Source organism: Phaethon aethereus (assembly GCF_964289735.1).
Source record: "Phaethon aethereus genome assembly, chromosome: 1".
Lineage (NCBI taxonomy): Eukaryota > Metazoa > Chordata > Aves > Phaethontiformes > Phaethontidae > Phaethon > Phaethon aethereus.
In genome coordinates, this window is record NC_138575.1 from 69,208,615 (window position 1) to 69,229,558 (window position 20,944).

The following is a 20,944-nucleotide window of genomic DNA, read 5'->3' on the forward strand; positions in this document are numbered from 1 at the left end:
TGGAAGTCCCCGGTGTTTCAGTGATACTGTGAGTAGGGCTTTGCAAGGTTATCTGTGGGCAGCAGGCTGCGTATAAATAGAAAGGCTCTGGGCTCCAAGAGCGAGGCTCGCCGACGGCAGTCGGGAGCAGCAGGCTGGGGGAAAGAGCCGCTTCTTCGGAAGTGGTCGAGGGCGGCTCTCCTGTGGCGCTGTGCCCGGCGCTCGATTTATTGGGGTGAGGAGCTGGAGCTGGCTCTTCACCTGACCTTGCGTTTCCAGTGCCGCTGGTGAATCGTCGTCGTGCAGTCGCGCCCTACGCTGCTGGTTACTGGTGATTCTGGGTCCCTTATCTTTAGATGCTGAAGCTCTCGGGCTATCTTGGAGAGCAGACTCATCCGTCTTCCAGAAGTTAGACACGTACAGAGTATCTTAAAGCACATCAGCCTTAATGAGCAATTTTGAGCAGGCTAGGCCATTCATCTTTTTATCGTACTGTCTCAAAACTCTGCAAAAACAGTGTCCGTGTGGATGGAGAGAACGAGATAGATCGGGGCAAAAGACCTGATCCAAGGGAAAAAAAAAAAAATCAAATCACATTTAGGCAGTATTCAAAATTGCAAAATCAAACTCCCCAGCTTGGGCACCACCTAACTCCTGGAGGCATCTAAATTCCACAAATGCCTCATTTGCCTTTTTCTCCGTGCTTGTGTGTCTGTTTTTTTCAAACTATTTTTATTTTAACGCCCCTCGGGTGTTGAGCATTGTACTTAGGTGCCTGCCCAAAACTGTTGTGAGTCTGATCACGATCCAGAAAGCCCATCAGCCTCCCCAGGTGTTTTCGGAGCACACCTAGCCCACACGGACATGATAAGATCAAAAACCTAGTGGCAGCTGCCACTTCTTTGAAACATATAGCAGCTGAATGGTTGGAAGGCTCAGGGATCAGAACCTCCTTCTGCGTTTTATCCAACAGCTGCTTTATGCAACATGCCAAGAGGTTTCGGAAGGAGACGGGTCCCCAGAGTAAACGCTTGCGGTCTGTAGCCGTTGCTTCCTTCGCCTGCTCTTGTTGCTCATGCCAAATCCGGAATAATCATCCACCCCGTAGCATGGCTTATATGGGAATAGTGAAGGGTGGCCCTTTCTCCTCGCCCGAGGGCCGATGGTTAGTGCCTTCTCTGGGAGGGGTAAGTTTGAAGTGCCACCAAGGGAGGGAGGAATTAAAGCAGGTCTCCTGCTTTCTTAGGCTGCTGTTTAAAAGCAGGGCATGCTGCTGCTTCCTCCGGCTATGGCTTGCTCGCTTGTATGCTAGCGGGAGCGTGGCAATTTGGCGGTAGAGGAGAAGCACCTAATTTTGGGTCACGTGTGAGCATAGGCAGTTGCCAGTAGCTCCGAGCGAGGTACGGAGAGCCAGCAGCGTTTCTCTGGCGGGCCCACGCTAAGCATGCTGACGGTAAGCGGCTCCGTGCCCAGCAAGAGTTGTTTTGGAGCCTCGGATGTGTCTGACTCTTCTCGGAGGCCACAAAAGCACTGAGGACCCCAACCCCGGGATCCACCCTTGGAGCAAGGCTCTTAAATGCTGGGTGTTGCAGTGCGTGCGTCTCCGGTGCCAAGTCTTTTTTGGAGCTTGCTGCAAGTAACTTGTGCAAGACCTCCTGCATAATGGCTTTGCAGAGCCAAAGCCCAGCCTGTCCCGTGGACCACATCCCTGCCTGCTCCTTGGTTTTTCAGTTCGGCAGGGCTCGCAGGACTGGAATCTGTTGCTTTTTCTCAAGCTGTTATTAAAAAACAAACAGAAAAAAAACCCAAAACCCCACCCAACTTCTAGGGTCGCTTCTGTGGAAAAGCATTTCTGTTCGTTGCACGGTGCTGGAGTAGTACTTGTATAACCTGGAGGCTGGGGTCCGTGCCGTAGGACAGAGAGGAGGCGTGCCGCCCAGCCGAGCCCTGGTTTCGCTGGATCCAGCTGCGGTGGTTTAGGTTTCTGGCTGAGTCTGAAAGCGGCACAGAGCAAAACACAAAGAGAGGGAGCGTCGTAAGTACCCCCATTCTCTCCTGATAATCCCTTAAAAAATAATTGCAGGCCTAAACCTCTGGCCTCCAGCAAATTTTCCACTCGATTAGAGGCTTTTGTGAAGCCGGGGAAAGGGACACGCAGACTTGCACATTGTGCCGCTGCCCGAAACTTCCAGCTGGGATTTTTTCCATCAAAAGGGGATTTTAGTAAAACCATTATAAGGGGCTTAGTCACAGAAAAGCAGTTGAGCTGAGACAGGGGTAGATTAGCTTTAACATGCTTGTTTTTGGCACTAGGGACAGGGTGGAAGTTACACCCAGCCGCTCACATGCAGCCTCCCCTTGTCTGGCTGACTCCCCGGCAGGTGTGTGTGGGAGATGATGTCCCACAGCCCCCATTTCTCCCCCCATGTCCCCCCAGCACGCTGTGTCTGAAGCAGGCAGAGGTGAGGAGAAGGGAGCGGGCAGCCCAGGCGCAAGTCCTCGCGCCGTGTGGTCTCAGTCTGGAAACCAAAAGTCGCCGTCGCTTGGTCGGTGGTTGGTGTGGTCTGGGTGAGTTTTTGCTAATGGACAGGTGCCTCTGAGGAAGGAAAACTGTGAGGGGCGATAGCATTTGCAGCCTTAAAGACCGTGTCCTGCCCACGCCTTTGATCCGCATGGGTGGTCCCCGAGCATCGCTGCGGGGACAGTCCTGGTGAAGATGTAGATAGAGCAGCTGGGGGACCTGCGACCCGAGCAGTACCTGTTGTTGTGATGGGAGGTCGGCCTTCAGGGCTGTCAGGGCAGGGCTTGTTGGCAGCTCCACTGAGACTCGCTTTTGCCTGAAATAAAAGCCGCGATGGCTGAAGAGTCTGAACGGGTAGGGACGGCTTGTTGGGGCCGTTCCTGCTGCTGGGGGCTCTTCCACAGCCCACGCTTGTATGCCAGTGCTGCTGGGGGCTCCAGGTGACAGAGCCGGGTGTGGGAAGAGTAGGAAGATGTCCTTTGCACTTAGTGTTTCTGTGTCCTACCCTCCCTCTCCAGGGCTAAATCAGGCTGGAAAACTCATTTCGGTTTTTGCTGCTCCAAGTGGCAGAAGCCAGCAGGACTGGAGACGGGAGAGATGGGCATCAGACACCGATTGGCCACTCAACAGATCTGGGACATAACCTTTGTCCAGTTGCTTCCCCTTCTCTTTCCCCATTGGTGATGGCACTTCCCTTTCTGATGTCTCTGCATGTAATGAGCCATGCAGAAGCTAATTATTGATTCTAGTAAATTATCAGGTATAGCTGCTTCTGCAAAAGACACCATCGCTGGATCTCTAGCAGCCATGTGAGAAGTGGCTAAAAAAGCTATTCAAGTTTAGGTGGTAAAAAGGACATGCGCATACAGCCCTGGATACCTTCATCCCTACAGAGGTATCCCACGGAGTAACCGTGCCAACAGCATAGCAAAGTCCTGCACAACAAACCTGTACTAAAATAATCCAAGCATTAATTTAAGTTTGGTCCTGCTCCGTGACCGTTCTCACGCTTGCATGCTTAAAAAAAAAGAAAATGAATAAACCAAATAATTTTCTTCATGTCAAGCTATAGATGGCAAGAGATGCAGGCTTCAGGCAGAAGTGCTAAATCTAGGATGGGCGTTTTCCGGAAGGCAGCCGCTTCGGGCTGGGGCGTGCGGGTCTCATGCAACGAGCAGGGCGCGGTGACCGCCGGTGTCCAGCTATGGCTTCCCGTTTTGCTTTTGCGGTGCAAACCCGCAGGAGCCTTCACCACCACCAAGGATGATGATGATGATGATTGATGATGATGAGCGGCAGAGATCACCGTCCCTTTCTAGCTTCGATTAATTAATGTGTGCGGTGCGGAGCCTTGGCCGAGGATGAGTCGATCCAAAGTCTTCCCCCCGCCACGGGGAGCCGGGGCTCCGGGGCGGGGGGGGGGGGGGGGGGCGGGACAGGCGGCGGCACTCGGCGGGCAATGCTGCCCCCTGGCGGAACAGCGCCGCACCTGCAGGCGGAACCCGGCCCGGGAGCGGCGGCGGGAGGGCGGGGTGACGGCGGGTCCCCCGGAGGCCCTGCGAGACGGGGAGAGAAACTTCGTGGCTGTGCGGATGCCTATAGGGGATGAGGATAAGGATGAGGATGCCTTCACGCAGCCAACGTAGAAACCCCGCCCAGCATCACAGGAGTCGTTCACTTTCCTGTATTACCGTGTTGTCCCCATCTGGTTTTACCGGGTGTTTTGGCAGACGAGTGGCCTGAGGGATCTCGTCGTCCCCATCACCTCTGGCCAAACCGCATAGGGGTTGGTGTCACGTAGGGAGCTTTGGCCAAGTGGCCGGAGGTTTGTCGGAGCCAAGAGGCAGGCGTTGCATTCCAAGCGGTTCCACGAGCCTGGGGGAGCAGAGGAAACCAGCTCACCCGTGGCATGAGTGGCCTTACGATGCGCAGCAAGAAGGGTTTCTAGCGCTGAAGGGCGGGCGTGCTTCACGCTGAAGCTGGGGTGCCAGGCGTGCGACCGTGGCTGGCGTGAATGGAGACAACGGCAGGGTTTTATTGCTGCTGGGCGCTTGGTGTTTCAGCTCGCCAAACAAGGAGAGGGGCTGCTGGCCGCAGAGCCGTGACCAGCGTGCCCATGCGGTGCTCTCAGTACACCTTTGGTGCCAACCTGCCAAGTCCCTTATGTTGCCCAGGGGCTGTGAAGTTTGGATGCTTTGGGAGAGAAAAAGGGGATGAGGATGAACCTCAGATATAAATGTGGTTTGTTTTTTTTTTTTCAAAGCTAGGAGGGGAAATTGCTTCACCTGCAAATCACTAAACTATGCCTGGAGACACAAGACTCAAAGGAAGGAAAATAACTAGGAGCCGTTGCCCATTTCTAGATCAGAGTTAGTTTCTATAGCAGAATAGGAGTTTGGTTTATGTCTCAGTAACCCTCTCATGTGGAAATACTTGCTCAGGGGATGTGTCCAGGCCCTGGTATTAAACTTTTGACAACCTTTCCAAAACGTACCCTAGATTTTAGGAAATCTTTTAGGAAAATCCCATTTCTGTTCATTTTTCTGTCGTAAGGACAGATCAGAATCGGATCTTTCGAAACCTCCACGGTGCTATTTCAAATTGGGCTGCCATTGAGCTAATGCATTTGGTAGATTTAATTAAAGACGGGGGAGAAGTAACTAGCGTCCCTGCCAAACGTGGCTGGAGTCTAAGTTCTGGCACAGGAGCCCGACGAACCCTCTCCAGCTCTTTCTTCCGTGCAGCTTGGGGCTGGGGAATCGAGGGGGATGGCCTCGCTAGCTGGCCGCGGCGGGGAGCGTCATGCAACCCGGCCAGCAGCTCTGGCTTGCGGCCTCGCCGATGTCCTGGGGGGTCCTCACATCCAGCCCGCACCACCCAGTTGAGCTTATCGATTATCTTTTTCCTCCACAACAGGCACTGTTAAAGTGCTGGCTAAAAAGAGTGGAATTTAAGGTAGAGGAGGGAGAGAGAAAACAAAAAAGGGTCCGCTTTGCTAGAAGCATCCTGCGTACGTACGCAGTGAGCCTGCCAGATCCGAGGGACGCCTACCCTTGAGCTGTTAATGGCAGCCTGCGCTAACTTCCAGCTTTGGTTCCAAAAAATATGGGTGTCTTGGCCACCCAGCTCTCATTTTAACCCTTCCCTGACCACCGACGAGCAGGTTCAGTAGTAAGCTCTGTGCTATCTAGCATGGAGATCACCTCTTGTCCTAGCAGGCCCCAGGCGGTGTGCGTGACAGCTGCCCTGTGACCCTGTTATTTATTATCGGGGAAACAAAGGACCCCAGAATCACCACGCCAGACTGATTCAGCTGAACCCACAGCATGGGGTGGGAAGGTATAAAATGTATAAATCTGTCATGCACGGACCTCCCGTATGGTCGTCCGAGGGCAGTAGGACCCAGGTGGAGCCTCCCTTTCCTCCCCATCTCCAGGGGCGAGGAGTCAGCCACCGGCCCCGGCCGGGGCAGCCGCCGCTGCAGCAGACCAGGGACCCCCCCCAGGCACGCAGGGGCTTCGCTGCGTCTCGCAAGCCGGCGTGCCCCACCACCACTGCCCCTCGGTCCCCAGCCGCCTCCTCTCCTGCTTCGGTCCCCGCTTTGCGCCGCTCCTGCTCTGCTCCGCTTTCTGCCGCCGCCTCCCGAGCGCAGCCCCTCGGCTCCCCAGAGCCAGCGGTCAGTCAGGCCGGCCCCTGGTTCACCCTCCGTCTTCCGTGCGCCGGCTCGGGCGGCTGCAGGCGGGGGACCCCGCTGCCCCCGCCGGCACGGCTGGCTGGCCCGGCAGCGCTTTTGCGGGGCGCGGCGGCCGAGTCGGGCACCAAAGGCGCTGCTGGGGCACCGCGGCTCGCTGACGCAGGCGGGAGGCTTCCGGCTCGCTTCCAAACAGCGGGGGGGGGGGGGGGGGGTCATGGTTTTCTACCCCAGTTGCCAGCTGAGTCATCTTCAAAAATTCAAGAGCGGCTGGAGAGTGAAAATTAAGTTTCCTCGTTACCCTGAGGAGTCAGATGGTAATTGGTCTATGGTTGCTGGCAATGGATTTTTTATTTTAAGAAACCCATCTCCTTGCTAGTAAACACGCGTTCCCCAGCCCTGGCCTTGCTGGCCGGGGGGGCCTGCCTCTCTGCCCGAGGAGCTGCTGGGGCATGAGGAAGGCGTGAGGAGCACTTGCTCCATCTACGGGAACAGCCCAGGGTGTCTAAACGCTGGGCTGCAGGCAGGCTTGGGTTCCCTTTAAATAACATTGTGGGCCATGTGGGCAGTGTTTTGGCTTGTTTGTTTGTTTGTTTTTTTAAGTGGGGAGAGGGAGTTTGGGGGTTTTTTAAGGAAAAAAAAAATCCTGTCCTAGTTCTGATTACAGAACTTACAAGCACGCACATTATAGTTAGACTTAGATGCCCCACCATTATCCATGTGAACACGGGGCTTAAGAAGAGATGCCATTTTCACTCAAATCCCGCAGAAACAAACCTACCATATGAGAGATCTGTCATTCCCCATTCCTGGCTGGAACTGCTGCCTACCCCAGGAACATTTACATTTACAGCAGTAATGGGAACCTGATCTGGAATTCCCGTTGTTTATAACGTTCATACATACATCCTCTTTTTCGGTCAAGAGGTTACTGTAAACTTTTTTTCTTAACGCAGGAAAGACAGACCCCACACCTCCCTCCAAGTAGAGGAAGATGGATATAGTGTCAGGCTCAATTAGATCCAATTGTGGTGGCTTTCCCCAAAGCGAACAATGCAGCTTTTGTGATGGACTCCCAGCAGAAAGCTTGGAAGTCTTGGAAAAAAGGGGAGAAAAACCAACACACACCCCAAAGTCCAAACCCTGAGATAGTCCGGCTCCTTAGGATGCAGAGGAGATGGCATTTCTTTTTAAGAGGAGGCAGAGTTGGGCTCTATTTTCCCCTTTGAAATGATGTAAAACGGGTGAGGGAGCTAGAGCTGGCAACAAAGAAGTACGCCCAGTCCCCCGAGACCCAAAAATACCTGTGAAGGCAGAGGCTAAGCATCTGGGGCAGGCTGGCCCTGGATGCGGAGGGGACCTCCTTTGGTAGGGCATCCGCCCCACCTGGAGCAGCACTCCAGGGAGGGCTGCTGGAGTGGGGTTGCGCGGGGGGAGCAAAGTGGCCTGCTCAGTGCTGGAAGTGCTTAAAATGCAAATGTACAGGAACTTCAGACCATCCCCCTCCCTCCTCCTCGGCGCAGAGGAAAGCAGCTTAAATACAGCCAGGCCTGGAGAGGAATGTTAAAAAGAGGGGAAGAATCGCCCTCCTCCTTTCCATAGGGACCCGGGCCCGGGCAGATTGAGTATGCATGACTGAGCAAGCAAGCAAGGACAGCTCCTCTTTTAACTTTGCTGAACAATGGCTCCGGCTTCTTCCACCATTTCGCATTCCCCCTCCTTCGAGGCAAGAAGGGGCAGTGGGGCGAGCGAGCCCCGCCGCTGGGCCGGGGGGAGACGGGCTTTGTCGCTGCCCTATAAACACCGCTTAAGCTCCGACGACAATAAAAAATCCACATCGTGTAAGACTAAAAAGGGACCCCATTGGGTTAAAAGTCATACATTGAGGAGAAAGATTATGGTATAGGACAAAGGACACCTTAGATTAGCCTAACTTTTTTTTTTTTTTTTTACATTCCCACTTTACTTCCTCCTTCATCTTAGCCTGGGCAGTGGAAACCAACCAAGACACTTCTGATTTCCCAGGTCCTCATGCACCAGTGAGGGCACAGTTTTTGGTGGTTGTCACTGCTGGGAAATGTTTTTATTTGGTGAGTCTTCCACCCAGGGTGGGCCTCAATTCAAGTAAATCACAAAAAACCTCTGCCATCTACCTGGAGCTTTACAAAAAAAATTAAGAATCACAGCCCTTCTGCCCCCTCCCGCCGCAAATGTCTTCCTCTACCACTGAACACTCGATTCACTTGCTAGCGAGCTCCAGCGCTCTTGGTTTGTCTGACCTCAAACTGAGCCGACACCTCGCGCTGATGCGCAGCTGAACTCGGGTTTCTCCCCACGGATGCTGCGAGCGCCCTCGCACACAAGGCTGGTCCTACCAAGCCCCTTCCTTACAAACTCTTCACGGTGATGTTACTCAACATCCTGCACAGGAGGCACCAGGCTCTCTTCGCTTCCTTCTCCTCCTCTGTCACTCACTGGAACAAGAGTGAGCAGCCCCAGACCCCACCCTGACACGAGCCGCACAGCATACTTGCCAAACCCAGCAGATAGATAAATAAATGTCTTTAAAAAGCACAGACAACACAGATACAGCTTTTTTTTTTTTTCAAAAACATACTTCATATTTCCTCTTTTATTATATAAATATGTTTAACCTTTTACTGTAAGAATATAAAATGTTTTAAGAGGATCTTTGTTATTTTTTTTTTATACAAATTCACAAACAGTACAATTAATCCATAGGGGTCTCTGGGTTTGCGTTAACTCCATGGTCTGGCCTGTTACTGTGAAGGATCTGAGATTTTGAACAGATGAGCAAAAAAAAAAAAAGCCAAGATATTTTTCTTAAAACAAAAACAAAACCCAAACTTACTCTTCCTCTTTAAAATATTAATTCATTAAAAAAAAAAAAATCTAAAGACCCAGCTCCATTTTATTGACAGAACAGAGATAAGACAGATGAACTTCAGTCTCCTCCTCTTCACATTACAGCCTCGGGGCCTGCAGGCCAGCTCTGCTCCTCTCCACCTACAAACAGGAAGCCTCGCATAGTGACCTTTTGTAGGTGATTTGGGAGGGGAGGGGAAAGCATTTGCATATATCTATATATATAAATTTTTTTTTTTAAAACTAACTTGCATTTTACATGTTTCTGTTAACAGTAGCCCAATCCTCAGCGTGGATTCTCACATTACACATTTGTGCTAGAAGAGTAAAAATGCAGAAGCACAGTTCAGGTCCCCAGTCCCCAGTGAAGAGGGAGGGAGAGGCACAACCAGAATGTGAAGGTGGGACACAATAGGGTAAGCTTAAAAAACAGAACAAAAATTAAAAATAAAAATGGGGGGGAACAAACCCAAGGGGCATTATTCCAGTCTAGGCACAAAAATGTTTCAGTCTCAAAATCTCTTTCCTGTAAGAATTCCAGCGCTTGGTGCGGGGTGGGGGGGTGGGGGGGAGGGGAAAAAAAAAAGGTAACAAATTAAAACGAGGTAGCCAGACATCATATATATATTTATATATATAGAATATATTCAGCAGAAAAAAATGTACTTAAAAATCCACAAGAACAGCAACTTCAAATGTCTTTAAAAATAAAACCATGTAAGAAAATGAATACTGTGAAGAGGAGAATGAGTGAGGAAAACTGGGATCAGTTACAGGACGTAAGCAAGGGATAGATGGGAGAGTAAGAGGCTGTTTTTGTAGCAGTAATTTTTTTTTATGCATTTCAAAATAAAAACAGGTCACAGTATCTCAAATGAAGCAAAAATTAAGCTGGAGATTCTTCCTCAAGTCCCCTGGGTAGAGGGGAGCTAGCCATCCCTTCTACCCACTCACCCCCAACCCAAAGAGGAATGGATATGTAGCTGGATATGTCTATCCCTGTTGCCAAGAAGAAGGAGGAGAGAAAAAGAACGATGAAAGGGAAGATGTCCCAGTACCTCTCAGTGTCACCGAGTGCACAGGGAAGGCATAAGAGACTGGGGTCTGTGTCCAGCCCCCACAGAGACAGAAGAAGGAGGAAATGGTATCTTCATCTCCAGTAGAGAGATGGGGCGAGAGAATGGAGTGCCTATGCTTTTCCATTAACCATAGTGCAGGATGACACGGAAACATACTGACAAAAGGAGAGGCTGTAAGCTATCCCTAGTCTCAGTGCAGTGGAGAACTGGAATAGTGGGAGGTTGTAGCCACCCACAGCAGAGAATAACATGGAACTGGAGATTGAGAAGAGTTAAAAAACCAAAAAAATAAAAAAATCAATGTACCTAGGGAGCAGTATTTCTGTCACAATTCCCAGTTGACAGGGGAGGGGCAAGCGCAGAGGTGGAAGGGTTATTTCACCAAAAGCTGTGTCTGTGCCCAGCGCGGGATGACTGGGTGGCCAGGTATTGAAGTGTAGCTAGGAAGCCTTTTCTGCTGTTACCATTTGTTCCCATCTCCATTCCCACTCTCCTTTATATAAACCAAAAATAATCTATTCTGGATACATAGCAGAACAAAGGTCTGTCTTTATCCATCCTTAGTGCACGAGGGGATGGAATCAGGGAGTGGGGATAAAGAGGGGTGTCTCTAGCCCTAGTGCATGAGAGTGTGGGCTTCTACCTCTTCCACAGGGAAGGACCCTGTGGGGGAAGGGGGAGCCCCATCTCCCCAGCATGGAGCTGGAGGCATGACCTGGAAAAAAGGATAGGTGCTTTCTCTCTCTCCTCCTGCCCCCCCTCCACTTCCTCCTCCTCCAGAGCAAGGGCAGGTAGGCGGCACAGAAGGGTTGAGGATATACTCTCTCTGCTCCTCCCTCTGATGCCAGGGTGCGTGGGTAGCATGGCTCTGTGCGTGCCCCTCTCTCTTTCTCTCCTCCATTGCAGCAGTCAGTCAGTCAGAGAGTCCCTCCAGAGGAGATGGAGGTCTCGGGGCACCCCCCTCCTCTCACCTGACCTTCTCACTCTCAGTCATTTCCCAAAGTCCCAGGTTGAGCACCTTCAGGCAGGGCAGCTGGGTGATGCGCTCCAAGCCCCGTTTGGTAATGCGGGTGCAGCCGTAGAGATCGATGCCCGTGAGCTGGCTGAGGTGTTCGGCAATGAGCTCCAGGCCCTTGTCAGTGATGCGGACGCACTGGCCGATGTTGAGGGTGCGGAGGCCATGCATCTGCCGCACCATGCGATTGATGCCCTCGTCACTAATGTGGCAGGAGCAGAGGGAGAGGGAGCGCAGCCCATCCAGGCCCTGTGCAATATAGGCTAGGCTCTGGTCCCCCACTTTGTCGCAGAAGGAGACATCGAGGCCAGACAGCCGCAGGCTGCCCATGGCCAGATGCATGATGCCCGTGTCGCTGATGTTGTCGCAGGAGCGCAGGTTGAGGCTGCGCAGGCTGCTCATGTGTGACAGGTGCAGCAGCCCCGCGTCCGAGATGCCCCCGCAGAAGCTGAGGTTGAGCTGGCGGAGGCGGCCCAGCCCACGGGCCAGGTGCTTGAGCGAGAGGTCACTGAGCTTCTGGCAGTCCTGCAGCGTGAGCTGCTCCAGGCCCAGGCAGCCCTCGGCCGCACTGCGTGTCATGCCCGCCAGGTGCCCGATGCCCACATCGGAGAGGTGCCGGCAGGAGCGCAGGTTGAGGCTCTTGAGGCGCTGCAGGCCCCAGGCGATGAGGAGGAGGCCGGTGTTGGTGATGTTGCTGCAACCCCCCAGCTCGAGCACCTCCAGGCCCTTGAGGTACTGGGCAATGCGGCCCAGGCTGCTGTCCGTGATCTGCTTGCAGAGGCTCAGGTTGAGCGAGCGCAGGGAACTGATCTCCGCCACGAAGGCGTGGCCCAGCCCGTTGTCGGTGAGGTTGTAGCAGCCGCTGAGGTTGAGGCTCTCGATGTCGGCCATGCCCTGGATCACGTAGCTCAGGCTGCGCCGCAGCGAGAGGATCTGCACCCGCCGGATGCCCCGCGCCGCCAGGCTGGGGAAAAGCGAGGGGTTGGCGCGGCGCAGGTGCAGCTTGGCCTCCACGCCCCGCCAGACGGAGCGGTGGTAGGCGGCGTCCCGCCAGGCCGTGCACACCTGCGCCGCGCGGCCCTTGTCCCGCACCTCCAGGTACCCGAAGATCATGGCCAGCAGCTCGGGGAACAGGCACGAGATGTGCGTTTCCATCGCACGCCCGCGCCCGGCCGCCCCCGCCGGCGCCGCGCTCCTCCTCGCCGCCGGGCCCGGCCCGCTTCCGCTCGGGGCCCGCCCGCCTTCCGCTCCGCGCCGTGCCGCGCCGCGCTTCTCCTCGCCGCCGCCGCCCTCACATCGCCGGCCCGGGCGGCGCGGCCCGGCCCGCGGGAGACGCTGCTGCGCGACCGGCGGCCCGGCCCGGCCCCGCGCCCTGCGGCCGCCGCCGCCTCTACCGCCGCGCCGGACGGGCCGCGCCGCTGCTGCCGCCGCGCTGCTGCGGCCGCGCCGCCCCGTGCCGCATCGTGCCGCCTCCCGGCGGGCGGGCGGGTGCGCCCCGGCGGCGGCGGCGGCCCCCGCGCTCCGTCCCTGGTGCCGGCCGCCGAGCCCCGCCGCCTCCCTTTGTCTCCGCGCTGCCGCCGCTCACAGCCCGCGGCCCCGGGCCGCCCGCATCCCGCGGCGGCGGCGAGAAGGCAGCGAGGGCAAGGGGTCGCGCCGGCCCGACCCGGCCCGCCCCGCCGCCGGTACCGACTCCGCCGCTCCGGGCCCGGCCGCCGCCGGCCGCCTGCTCCGCTCCGCCGCGCGCCGCTCGCTGCTGGGCCCCGGCGCCGCGCTCCGGCCGGGCGGGAGGGGGAGGAGGCGCGGCGAGGCGAGGCGGGGGGGGGGGAGGAGGGAGAGAGGGAGGGAGGAGGCGGCGGCGCTGGGCCGGGCCTGGCGGCGGCGCCGCTTGCGTTCCCCCCCGCCCTCCTTTTTCCCCCCTCCCCCGCGCCGCTTGCGCAATGGTACGATCCGGAACACTCCGAGCCGTCGCCCTGGAAACAGCGCGGCCCATTGGCTGCGCCCCGCCGTTAACCGTTGCTGCGCCGCGGCGGCGCCCCGCCGCCCCCGCCCGCTCCTCCGCCGGGGGCGCCACCGCGGGAGCCGGGGCCGTCTGGGGCGCGCAGGCCGCCGCGCCCTGCCCGTCGGGGCAGCCCGAGGTCTCCCCCGGCGGTCGTCGCCCCCTTGCCCGCCCCTTCAGTCAGGAGTCGCCGCGGCTGGGTGGCGGTGCCCCCTGTGAGGAGGGGCACTGAGCCGCGGGTGGCAGCCCCGCTTCAGCTTGGCCCCCTCAGCGCGGCCCAGCCAGCCCCTTCGCTTCAGGCCTCCCTGCGCACCCGCTCCCCATGAGCCCCTGGCGCCTGCCACCGCGCCGTCGGGGTTTGCCGAGGGCCAGGGAAACCATTGGGCCGGTTGGGAAACCGACCCTTGTGCTTTCCGGGGAGCCCTGGACTGCCGAGTCCCGATAGGAGGGACAGGGGCTGCGGCTGCTGCACAGGGCGGAAAGCGGGCCGGCGCCTCGCCCGTGCCTGTGGGAGTGCAGGCTGCTGTGGTCTGCGGCTTGGCCTCGAGACTGCGTGATGGCATTGAGGACCAAAATTTGGGAACCCCCTGTCTAGGCATCCTCACAGGAGCGAGCAGACGATGGCTGTAAACAGCTCGGAGATCTGGGTAACTGTCAAGGTTACTAGACCTCTGGGTGAACCGTTTTAGAAAAACCGTTCAGGGAAGCTTCTGAAAATGGCTTTCAGCTAATGGTCTCCTTGAACTAGCTCTAAAAATGGTTGAAGCGCTCACATAAACTGAGTAATTTCCAGTGATTTCCAGCAATTTCAAGAAAGACTGTTTGAAATCCATGCTTCCTATGTGTCTGTAACCTTGTGTAATGGTAACTCTGCATGTTTCAACACTGGGCAGTATTGCAGCAGTGTTAAAAATGGGTTAAGTTCTACCAGAGATCAGGTAAGGCTTTTCAAAACAGTTTCAAAAGAGCAGGACTGCCCTTTTCTGCCAAAGGGCTGTAAAGAAAAAAATAACGTTCACATTTGTTCAAGGTGATAGGGCACATTTTTAATACTGTTTGGATTACTAAAATACTACTAAAATCAGCCTAGGTAACTGGTGAGTTTACTGTACCAAGACTTTCAGTGACCTGAAGGAATAGGCTCTATTTTGATGATCATCTAAGTTTATCGGCTACAGAAACACCCATGGCTCCATCTTCACCTACAGGTTCCACAGTAGTAGACTACTCCAACTAGTAGTAGTTGACCACTTGGAGGTTAAACGTTCAGATTTCATTCTGCTTTTTTCTTTCCTTTTTGCTCTGAGTTGGAGGCGAGTTGAAGAACTCTTGGGCCCTGATCCTGCAATGCCGTCCCCGTGCATATAAGCATCGCTATCAACATTAGGCTGTGGTTTGGCAAAGCACAAGATCCAGCGGTACGACTCTTGTTACTGGCTCAAAATTGGGGTGGCCGCATGATGTGAAGTGCTGACCCGGTATTCATTCACTCTGCCTGCTCAAGTTAATTCAAGAAGTTTTTGACAGGTTAACTTTTTACTAGCAGACTTTATGCCAGATCAGGTATCACTGTACACAACTCCAGCCAGATCAGGTATCGTCTGCACCCCTGCGGCTGGCATACAGCCAGCGTAAAATTGGCGTTGGCTCCATAGCGTGCGCTCTGGCTCATTCAGCAGAAGCGTGACCGCGTGCCTTGGACCGATCCTGATCAAATTTGTACTCCTGGGTGATGCAGCAATGTGTAGACCTGATTTTAATGATCATGGAGCCGCAGCCCCCCCCCAGACACTGTACTGGGGTGTCACCCAGTATGAATTATTTTTGTAGCATTATTTATTTTGTTTTGTGCTGTCAGGGAGGTGTTGGGTGGTTAACCATCAGGTTAATAAGCAATAGATTAGGGGCAATAGATTTTACTGGGCAGCAACACTGCAAATCTACTTCTGTGCTCAGACCAGTTGTAAGAGCATCGCAACCGAAAAGGAGAATTCTGTGAAGGGAGGAGCAGGTGAAAGGTGTGGTGTTTCGCAGGCCGCGTGGGCCTGCTTTGGCGAGGATTGCTCGGCTGAAGGCAGTGGGGTCGCTGAGTCTGGTAGACATCAGGCAACATGTGAAAGAAATATGGTACAAAGGTGGTGTTGGTGTATCTTGGTGATTGTTGCATTACTCATAACTGACAAAGCTACAAGCAAGTTATACAAGTCATTCTGAAAGAGTGCTAATGAAGTCTTTTACCATATTACCCCGAATTCAGCTGCAGAATCTTACCATGGAAATAATGCGGTATTTCCTCTCTCTAAGCCTCTCACCTTCAAACCACATTTGAGGGGGAGTGGAAAAAGGCGTGCTCTTTAAGGCATAAAAGCTTACCTGAAATACTGTTTTCTTTATGTCTTAGGACATTGTGTCTGTAATGCCTGTTGTGTGTAACCAGCAGAGGTTAGAAATAGATAACACATTTTGTAGAGACCCTGAAGTTCCCTTTCTCACATGTTATATACTTCGAGTGTCTGTGCTTCCTTGTGAACAATTACAATTTACATGTTAAATGGAACAGCCCTGGAATTTGGACTCATAATCCTAATCTACTGTGGGGTTGGTTTTTTGAGGGGAAGATGGCGGTATTTTTCTAGTAGATTTTTATTGCTCTCTTTATCTAAGTGACAGATGTTTGGAAATAGAGGTTTAGAAAGACAAAGTAAAAGTGCATGAAAAGGGCCAATTTATCACATGGCTGTTCAGTTGATTTTCTGTTTCCAGGAGTAAGGAAATATGTGCCATGTTTTTCATGATCTCATACGGTATAAATAGGAGGTGGTAATCACCGTGCGATAAACTGAATTTTATTAAAAATCCCCACCTGCCTCATATGCACTCTGACGGCTGATCCATCCCCCTGGAACTGCCTCCAGGATTCCAGCCCCTTGAGCAGCTCCCAACAGCCACTTTCTCTTTTTGAAAGCACTTGCCAGATAAATGTTTCATTCTTTTTTTTTTTTTTACCCCCAATTACACCCGTGTTCAGCGGAGGCTGGACAGTTTTCCTTGGCAGGGGTTCAGGAGGATCCACATAACTCACTTGTGGCTTCTGCGATTGGAAGTAATGCGTGCTGATAAAGCTGGACCATCGTCTATCTTGTATCTTTTATCGCATGGTTGGGCAAAATGTCCACCAGGTCTTTCTGCAGCTCCCATCTCAGTCTGTCCCTGTTTGTTGTTTTTGCATCTCAATTTTCAGGGTAACTTTTAGCTCAAATTAATCATTTAAGAGATAACAAATACAGAGTCCTTCCCTAGCCTTCCTTTTCTTCTGCCACCCTACTCTGTGTGCTTTCTGCATTTTCGTGGCTTCAGCTGTGGAATGGAAAACTCATGAATTTACACACAGGAATCTTCCTGGCCTTTGACTTTTTCTTACCTCTGGGCCGTGGCCACTGGGACTGCAGGAGAGAAATGACACAAACACGCTTGAACACTGAAGTCCATGGTCTGCTAATCCTTCTCCCGATCCATTTAACCTTAAATTAATTCCTAAAGTAATATATTTCCCCGCCTTGCCTAACTAACTCTTCCTTTCCGTGAACTGGCTCCTTGAGGGACTGTGTTCCTCCTTGCCTTCTATTGTGCCCTGCAGTCGCTGATCCTTCCCATTGCTCCCCTGACCGCGTGGTCCTGCATCCCAGCGCCAGAGAGACGAGAGGCGGCTTCAGCCGAAGGAGCAGAGAAGACTGCAGGGAAGGGCTATACAGGCAGCTCGGATTCACGCGCTCCACTCGGTACAGCTGGGATGATCAAAGGGATGTTAGGCAGGTAGGAGCCTAGCGGGGTCCTCGTTCACGCAGACAGCTCCGTAGAGCTAGGCTTTCATTTCAAACCGGGGTGCTTTACTTCCCACCCTTGAAAAAAACAAGGCACGGATAGCCTCAGCCTCCCTCATCTGTTGCAGAGGCTGCAGGCTGGTGCCGTTTGGGCTGTAGCCTGATACAAGCCATTAGCTAATTTCCTGTGACTGGCTGGTGTTGGGTTTTCAGTCCTTTTGTCCAGCCCACCGCTACCTCTCAGTTTAGCGTTTCGCCAGTCTAAGCTACAGTGGGGAAATTTCTCCTGTCCAAACAAATGCAACTGGCTTAATGAGTAGTTTAGCTAACGCTGGTTTGGGCTCCAGGGGGTTACAGCTGTCCTTCACATATTGGCTTCCAGACCTTCTTCATCAGATTTGAAGCGTGTCCACAAAAATCTACTATGCCTGATACAACCCATGGTCTTAAACTGGGTTTAAAGTTAGCTTAGTGGAACTTCTTAAAAGTCAATTTGGGGAATGTTTTTTGTGTATGGATGAGACCAAAACAGCCCTTTTGCACTGCTAACACCCAAGCCACCATCTTCTGACATGGCTCAGCAAAACAAAGGTGTCAGCTTGTCATGCAGAGAACGTGGTTCTCACCAGCATTTCACACCGAGTGGACCCCTGGCTACTACTGTAGAGCTTTTATGCTCTTTGCAAGGTGTCAGAGAAGCTGCAGTGGAGTGTTTTAGAGGTTCCTGTCCTGTCTTGAATGTAAAGCAAAAATGATCACCTAGAAATCTTCTGTGAATGCAACTGGTAATTACATGACAAAGATCTCTATTACGACCTATGCATTTAAGTGTAGGCAGAACAGATGTGTAAGGTGCATGTTTTAGATATGTAAGCATATATACATATCTATGTACACACATACACACATATATAAATCAGGATAGGGCTGTTAAGTGAATGGATCCCTTTTGGAATTCATGCTGGTCATGATCTTTTTTTTGTGACCAGAGATTATAAAGAAAATGTAACTAATCAGTGGGTTATTTGGAAATTGTAACATTAGGATCCTCTTGCATGCAGAGCTTTGTTGTGAAGCTTAGGTCATTATGAAGCTTTCCTTAAAGATAAAAAAACTGGTGTGTTTTCTGTGCTTTGCAGGTGTCGTGTCTCTAATAGGTGCTACATGAGACTGCGTTTTAGGATTACATGGTTCCTCCTGCACAAAGTAATTCTGATCTGCCGTGTATTTCCTGGTGTCAGGGGTGGCTTATTCAAAATACAGCATACTGTGAACATGTGGTTAGGTGCTGGGGCAAAATCCAGATCTGATGTCTCAGTGCAGACTCCAGCTCTAAATTTGAGCCTTTGGGATTTGGGTATTTTCTTCAGGTTTTGATTTTACTTGTCAGTCAATAGCTGACAAGAATATAACTATGCTGATATGAGGAAGAATGGTCAGAGGATGTAAAGGACAGGAGGTCTGGATTATATTCCCACTTTTGACATTAAACTGGCCAGCGACTGCTGCTGCTGTAACAGGTTGAACCAAGCACAAATTAAAGGATCGCTTTAAGAACCAAAATAATATATTATGGTCAAGGCAACTGCATTTGAGTGCCACTTACCTATCATGTATGTCTTGTCTGCTCTCATGGGACAGGACTGTCTGGTGGTGAGAGCAAGCGACCTGGGCCCCTGGCCGCAGGAGATTCTCTGACTCCGCCATGCATGTCACACCCTTCGTGGCTTATACGAAGCTCAGTACTCAGTGGTTAAAATCATCAAAGGGAAAGTGCTCTGGGAGGGCAGGATGTAAAATCTCAAACCTCAGCACTTGCAGTTCATTGCATTGGGTGCTATTTTAAGTGTTGGGCTTTGTCATTGCTTTATTTGCAGTACCAAAGAAGATTGAGATGGCAGAAAATACCTGATGTAATCGTCATTATTAAAAGCAGTGGCACAAAAACAAAGAGACCTTTCAGGTAGTAATTGCTTTCATAAGCCATTCCTGGGGATTGAACTCTGAGACCTCTACAACTCGATCTAAAAGGGGCAGCCCCTGCAGTCACAGCAGAAACACGTGTGTCCGACATGCTGTGTGGTACCTGTTAGAGCAGCAGGTTTGTGAAATCTTCCTCTTTAACAGCTGTTTAGTCCAAAATCCAGCAGGGATGGTCAGACGGTGGGTGTGTGTAATTGCACTGACAGCCAGCATGTTCAGTCTGGGTTGGAGGAGATGTTCTGGCCTTTGGCTGAGGTTGGAGAAGAGGGGGTGCAGCCTCCCTTCTGCCCAAGGTTTCCATGCAGTCAGGGCACACGTAGCAATACTGGCCAGCATGCGAGTAAGGGTTATTTGGCTATCAGGAGAGCTTCTTGCTATCCTCTCTGACAGAAGCTCCAAGGAAGAAAAGGCATCAGTAACTGGGCTTTTCCCACTCCGGTCAAGCCTTGCATGGGGCCCTAGGAATGAGGTCCAGGGACGGGTAATTCATATATTCTTGCAATAGTGAGAGTTAGAGGTAGCCTCGCAAAAAGGTAAGCTCGGCCTGGGGAGGGTACAGATGTAGCTGTGTGGTTCTTAAAACACAGCATTTTTGTACCCATGGATTATTGCAGTGTTACTTTTAACTATTAATTCCTTCCTCTCTGGACTGTGGCCACCAGCACATTTTCAGGTAGTAAATAGCATGCTAAAATTGGCAGTTCAGTAGGACTGGACAAAGTTATGTATGTCACCTGCCCTACGAGCATTGGCTCCAAAGTAAGTTTGCAGAGGAAAACTGAAAAATAGAACAGTACTGTTTTGGAAACATGCTGTGAAAATCAGAGTCACAGTTAGAGCCCAGCACAAACTGCAGGTGAGAATTACAAAATACAGTTTTATACGGAAGGCAGCATGAAGACACAAAATACAATTTTATACTTAATGGAGGATTTGCATTAGTTCTGGCCAAAGGAAGGTTACTTTAACATCTTGTTCCTAAAAGTAACAGCACAGAAACTGTTGGTGCTAAATTCCCCTGATTTTCTGAAAGTTTTGTGCTGCAACTCCAGTGGATGCACAGAGAAATGGTGGCAAAAGGAGGTGCCTTTCAGAAACTACTTTCCTTCTTGCTTCTGTTCTTGGCTAGGTGTGGACACTCTAACATTCACCAATGCATGTAATCTACCTGTGCACGACAAAAATCTTGACAATCCTCCCTGAAAATGCAAGGGTAAAATTAAGGGCAGACGCAAACAGGGTAGGAAGAAAGTACAGAGTTCACCGTGTTGGAGGTGGAAATATAAATGGGTAAAACAAGACCTGTGTTTTACGCTAGTTCTTTCAACTTGTTGCTACACCATTCAGAAAAAACACAATAGTCCTTTGCCTAAGTATAATGTAAATTAATCTTCTATGTGACCAGACCCTGTCATGTACAATGAGAACACATCTTTCTTTAATCCAGATGGTTCCTAATTTTTTTAAAAAAATGTGTGCACAGGAAAATGTAAGCTAGAAATACTGCTTTTACTCCTTTTTTTTTCGCCCCAGCATACACGCTGACTAAATTATGTGGAAAAGCTGCTTGCTTTCCACTATTTCACCCCTGAGATCTAGTATTTTCCTAGTCTTGTCGGTGGTGGTGTTCCACACTTTTTGCCAGCAATCCCAGTCTGTATTCTTTATGTTCCTTTTGGAACAGTGAATCCTTTTGTAAGAAGATTTTTCCTTGATGCCCTGAAGCAGGAAACATAAACGAAAATCTTCAGGTGTACTGAAACCTGTGAAAATATTTATAGAATGGCGATGGTTGCCAGGACGTGGGAAACAACAGGTAACTAAATAATACTCCTTTGCATATCTGTAGCACCTCTCCTTTGGTGAAATGAGAGGTCTGTGTAAGCATGCAACACCTGCGGCTTTGTAGCACTTCGAGCTGCTTTGCAGATTTTAGCCCCGTTGCATCCGTGATGAAACTGAGCCCCAAAACA

At 51.9% G+C, this 20,944-nt stretch overlaps 1 protein-coding gene across 1 annotated transcript; it reads right to left on the reverse strand.

Annotated features, from left to right (window-relative positions):
- Nucleotides 1-11,123: 11,123 nt before the first annotated feature.
- FBXL14 (F-box and leucine rich repeat protein 14) lies at nucleotides 11,124-12,326 on the reverse strand (the record flags this gene model as incomplete). Its single annotated transcript, XM_082014094.1, has 1 exon — nucleotides 11,124-12,326. One exon carries the CDS (start codon nucleotides 12,324-12,326, stop codon nucleotides 11,124-11,126), a length of 1,203 nt encoding a protein of 400 aa, XP_081870220.1.
- Nucleotides 12,327-20,944: the final 8,618 nt, after the last annotated feature.